Source organism: Onychomys torridus, unplaced genomic scaffold (assembly GCF_903995425.1).
Source record: "Onychomys torridus unplaced genomic scaffold, mOncTor1.1, whole genome shotgun sequence".
Taxonomy (NCBI): Eukaryota; Metazoa; Chordata; class Mammalia; order Rodentia; family Cricetidae; genus Onychomys; species Onychomys torridus.
The window spans coordinates 25869-31783 of NW_023411716.1; the positions used below are offsets into that span (position 1 = coordinate 25869).

General features: G+C 39.6%; 1 protein-coding gene across 1 annotated transcript; it reads left to right on the top strand.

Annotated features, from left to right (window-relative positions):
* Positions 1 to 5279: 5279 nt before the first annotated feature.
* LOC118575287 (elongin-B-like) lies at positions 5280 to 5558 on the top strand. Its single transcript, XM_036175899.1, has one exon. The coding sequence runs from the start codon at positions 5280 to 5282 to the stop codon at positions 5556 to 5558; it is 279 nt and encodes a 92-aa protein (XP_036031792.1).
* The last annotated feature ends 357 nt before the right edge of the window (positions 5559 to 5915 follow it).

The following is a 5915-nucleotide window of genomic DNA, read 5'->3' on the forward strand; positions in this document are numbered from 1 at the left end:
TGGATGAAAAGCTCCAGCCTTCTGTGGATGAACTGGTAAAAACTGCTGTCCTTGACCAAATGCTACTGGCTGAGCTACACCAGTCAGAACCTGTTGAGATGTCTGAAGAGCTCCTACTGACATTGGACTAGGTAAATTGCCCAAGTTTCCCAACTGAAAACTCTCAAGATTCTGTTCATTCAAATAGTGTCCTGACGCTCTGTTAGGGGCCTTTGGGAAATTCTTTGGGCCATGAGGTCCATTAAAATTTGGTCCTTGAGGTGTGTCAAATATCTCTTCATTTCTTTGGAACTGTAATCCTTGATCTGGAATATTCAAAGCATTGCCAGGTGGGTCATTATATGGGCCAGTCTGATGGAAAGAGTCAAGCCTTTGGGAAGGATGATTGTCAAATCTGGTACCTTGCACACAAAGAGGAATATCAGATCTTGATGCTTGCTGCTGTTGTGGCCCATCAAATCTTTGAGTTACACTATCAAATCTCACTTGAACCTGCTGACCAGGTGGCCCAGGAAGTCTCTGTGGACATGGCTGACCAGCTCTTTCAAATCTAGGACCTGGCAGGCTGTGTGTTCCATCATATCTTGGCAAAAGTGATGACTGACCTGGCTGTCCATCAAACCTTACAGAGTGACCACCTTGAAATCGTGGACCCCCTTGACCCACAGGTGCTTTAGTTCTCAGGCCACCTCCTAGCACAGGACCCCCAAACCTCATTCCACCTCCCTGTTGTACTAAAGGTCCTTCCAACCTTCTGCCAAACCCTGGTTGGCCATGTGGTCCCTCAGACATAAGGTTCCCACCTAGCTGATTATGTCCTTCTATATTAGATTATTTAGGTTCCTTTAGGTATGCTCAGTTCAGGGGCCAGAGAGATGGCTTTCAATGTCCCAGCACCTTAAAAAATGGTGGCTATCAACCCCTGGCTATGGTTCTACCGGATCTGTCACCCTCTTGTAGTCTCCTTGAGCACTGCATGTAAGTGATGCACAGAGAGGCAGGCAAAACCCACACACATAAAATTGAAAACAATTGTCAGGTTGAGTTTATTGTGTAGCTATCCTATTATGTTGCGTTTTTCTCCTGGCTATGTAGACCCAGCTAACCTCCACGTCACAGATCCTCCTCCATCTCCAGTGCAGAGATCAAAGGTGTGTGTGTGTGTGTGTGTGTGTGTGTGTGTGTGTGTGTGTGTGTGTGTGTGTGTGTGTGTGTGTGTGTGTGTGTGTGTGAGAGAGAGAGAGAGAGAGAGAGAGAGAGAGAGAGAGAGAGAGAAAGAGTTACCACAGCCATCATGAAAATAAATCTTAAAAACAATTAAAGTTCCATGTTTCTAGTTCTCATCTGGTATCTAGCTGTCCTACTCACATGTTACCTCTCCTTGCAAACATACGTCCACGTTTGGTTTCAGATTATTGGAGAAGCAGGAGAGTTCTGGTTTTCTCTACTCCTCTAGATTTTTTTTTGTGTATTTTCCCCTATTCCTTTATATTTTTGGCTAATTCTGTGTATACCTGGCAGTCTTGGAATTCTGTATGTCTACCATGCTTCCTTTAAACTCAAGAGGTAATCTAGCCTACCTCTGGATTCCTGGTTTAATGGTGTGTGCCATGCCTTGCCTCTGGAGTTAGAGTTTTTAAAATTCTATTTATTTGTATATGCTTGTGTTCTTGCACACCATAGCTGAAGAGTGTATGCAAGAGAAACATTTGCAAGTGTTGGTCTCTCCTTCCCTAAGTGGGTGCAAGGGATGAAATGCAGGTTGTCATACTTGGCAGCAAGCACCATTTTGCCAGCAGTGTTTGGTTTCTACTCTTCCTACTTTGGTTTGGGTACTATTTCTCACTCCCCTTTACTTTTTTTTCCTTTTTCTTTTTTCTTTTTTTTTTTTTTTTGAGATTGTGGTCTCACTACATACTCCAATCTTGTGTACCACTTCCAAGTGTTGGTTTATCCTCTCCAGTGCTGGAGTTATAATCGTTTTGGACACTGTAAAGATTGATTGTTGTGATGGGCTTAATAAAAAAAAACTGACTGCCCTGTAGTTGAGCAGAATAAGGTTAGGCTGGAGAGCCAAACTAGGAGAATGGTAGATGGAAGAAGGGTGGACTCTGGAGATACCAGCTAGATGGAGATTGAGTCTCTGAAACTGCCATGTTTAATAATAAAGGTACCTTCACATGACAGAGAGTGAATAAGGACTATGGTTTAACTCAGAATTGTAAGAGCTAATGAGCAATAAGCCTAAGCCATTGGCCAAACATTTATAACTCAGATAAGCCTCACTGTGTTTGAGAGCAGCCACAGGACAGGAAATCTCTGCCTTTAGATATACACACTCAGAAAGCTTATAATTGTTTGTGTGTGCTTCTAGGGATTGAATTTAGGATCTTGTGCATACTGGATGCTTTAACCACTGAGCTGTATCATCAACCTTTCATATATTCATATTTGTACTCCTTAATTTTATCATCTGACTACTGTGGGTCTGCTTATCTTGATCTAGAATCTGGAATCAAAAAGGCCAACACCAGAGGTGACCCCTCAGGCTCATCTTTCTAAGTGTTGCATTTGCATGAGAGACTAGAATTTGACCAGAATTTCATTTTCTCAGGATTATCAGAGGGACAGAGGAGAGCAGAGGCACCAGTGAGACCAGATGTGCACTGTCACCACATTTCACTTGTGATAATTGTAGTTTTCATTTCTCCTGCTGTGATAAAACAGTCTGGAAAAGAAATCTTAGGGAAACTTAGGAGGGCAAGGTTTATTTCAGTTCACAGTCACAGGTTACAGTCCATCACTTTGGGCAGTCACAACTGCAGGAACTTGAAACAGCTGGTCACATGACAACCACAGCTAGGAGGAGAGGGAGAATGCATGCATGCAGACATTTTCTCTACTGTTATATACATCTTTTTCTCCTCTTCTGTGATTTTGTACTATAAAGAAGGGAATAGTGCCACACATGTTCATTTTGAGTCATTCCATTCTAATTAAGGCAACCTAGGCAATGTCCAAGGCCAACCAGACCTAGGAAAAAAACTCATTGAGACTAAATTTCCAGGTGATGGTAGGTTGTGTGAAGTTAATTAATAGAACTATCTATCACAATTAAATATTATTACAGCACAAGCAAGAGCAAACTAATTCTGAATGTGTCTTCCAAAGAATGGGCAGATCTTCAACAAGTCAATATTTAAAGTTTTGTATTGTGTGTTTACTTTTCATGTGTTTAGATTTCAGGAATTGCCTTTGAATAAAGTATGGTTTCTTTTTTCCCTGGCTCCTGTAAAGCCTTTAGGGAAAGCACCAGAGCTGGCTCTGCAACATGGGACTCACAACTATCAGGGAAGGTAAGAGAAGTTGTTTTTACATGGACTTAGGTGTTGGGAAACCCGGTCTTCTCACCCGAGGAGTCATGACTGTAGGTGAGAATGAAATTTAACATGGGATCTGATCAGTTCTCTAAGAAAAAGCATTTCATACAATTATTGAGATATTTGTTAAGATGGAAAGGAACCAAATATTCAGAGCAACAACTCTACAACTTCATATTCTTAGCCCACGAAAAGGGAGAATAAACTCCATGTGAATCATTTGATAAGCTGGAGTATAGTAATGTATTGATTAGAACCTCTAGGAGGAAAAAAGGAGAGAAGGTGACAGAGAGAAAATAATTATTCTGCCACACATCTTCACAGGTCTTGTCAGGGTCGATGAAAGGTAACTCCAGCTACAAGGCATCACCATGGTCACAGAATCTTACTGGGGCTCTCACCCTGATGACAAGAATATGTATGCTATATACAATTTCCACCTGCTCCTCAAGCTTGAACCCATCCCAGGTGATATAGCTTAGAAGTCATACTTGCTAGAATCCATCAGCTTTAATTAGATGCTTCTCAGCCGTTAATATTTAAACTGACTTTGCTCTTTATTTAAATTTGGATGAGAGTTTACTGCATGGATTTAGAAGAATCAGAGTTGTCTGATCATAATGGATAGTTTTGGATCTCCAGTTTGCATACCCTCATCAATATGGGTATCCTGGAAAACATATGGCTCAATAGTAACTGATGTTATGTTTAATTAGCACCTAGAGAATAGAGGTATCTCTCTATTCAATATTCTCCTTATCTCAAGATTTATAAGTTCATTGGGTACGGTTAAAAGTCTGTAAAGTCTCCTGTTACAGACTTTTTTTTAATTTAACTTCAAATTTGTAACAAAAGGCTGAAGGAAAAATGACCTACACACAGGTAATTTTAATTTACTGTAATTATATATATATATATATATATATATATATATATATATATATGATTATTTATTATGTATATATGATTCAAGTCTTGTATAAAAATTAGATCTTCTATAGCATATTATATAAAATGCAAATTTTTAAATAACAGTCATATAGTTTTTCTTCCTCTTAGCTGATGCCTCTTGAGGATAAAAAGATAGCGTGCATGGTAGCCATCTTTACTAAGGTTAAAATACATACCGCATAATTTCATTACCATCTTAAGATGACCATGTGATATAAACCAACTGTGATAACACTGTTAAAACTTAGTCTTGCTTGGCAGTGGTTAAGCTCACCTTTAATCCAAGCACTTGGGAGGCAGACACAGGGGGATCTCTGTGAGTAATAGGCCAGCCTGGTCTGCAGAGTGAGATCCACAACAGGCACTGAAACTACACAGAGAAATCCTGTCTCAAAAAAACAAAACAAACAAATAAACAGACAAAAAACCTTATCCATACTGTCTTCCTTTTAGACTAAAGAAACACTGACAAGTCTCCAAGATATTTTGGCTTAGAATTGATTTCTTTATGATAAATTCCTGTAGATGTAAAGGTTTTCTCTGGTTAACAATAATTAATTTGGAAATGTATGTCTAAAACTGTAAAATCCTAATCTTATGAAAGCTATTAACTTGCTGTAAACCGTTAAAATAGTTAAAACATACAAATTAATGATCAATCAACTTATAAATGATCAAATTTTTTAATGTGCTCAAAACTAAGTTTATAGTCATTCTAAATACAAATATGAACCCTTTAAAAAGTAGCTTTGACCTTCTATATTTGTTTTCATGGTTAAGCCTAGTGAAAATAAGTAAAAACAAAGTTTGCTTAAAATCAAAGTTTATGGCAGGTGTGAGGGGCTCAGGGATGTGTGGGAGGGCGCTAGATGATACGGGAGGGAACAGGGCAAGGCTGGTGACCCCATGCTGCTGTTGACACATGCTTGCCCTCCTCAGGTGTTTCTCATGATCCGCCTGCACAAGACCACCATCTTCATGGAGGGCAAGGAGTCGTGTACCGTGTTCCAGCTAAAGCGTGTTGTCCAAGGCATCCCCAAGTGGCCTCCAGAAGAGAAGTGGCTGTACAAAGATGACCAGCTGCTTGAGGACAGAACAGCTCTGGGCGAGTGTGGCTTCACTAGCCAGACAGCATGGATACAAGCCCCAGCCACAGTAGGCCTGGCCTTGGGTGCAGATGATGCCTTTGAGGCCCTGAACATTGAGCCCTTGTCCAGCCCTCCCTAGCTTCCAGATGTGATGATGCCATAGGATTCTAGAGGCAGTGTCAATGAACAAGCTGTGCAGTGAGGACCACGGGCCCTTCCCCCTAGAGACCAATTCCCTCAATAAAGATGATTTGGCTGTTAAAAAAAAGTTTACTTAAATTACAAAATATTTAATAAGTGGTTAAATACATGGTTAAATTAGCATCCATTCAATAACACACTAGCAACATTAACAAAATAACAAATTGTACTCTGTCTTTGATTACTGAAACTTCAATTTTACATTTTTATTTTTGTACAACATAACAAAATTAAAATAACAATATAAAAAGTCTTAAGATGTATTAAAAATATAAAATAAATTAAAATCAAAGAG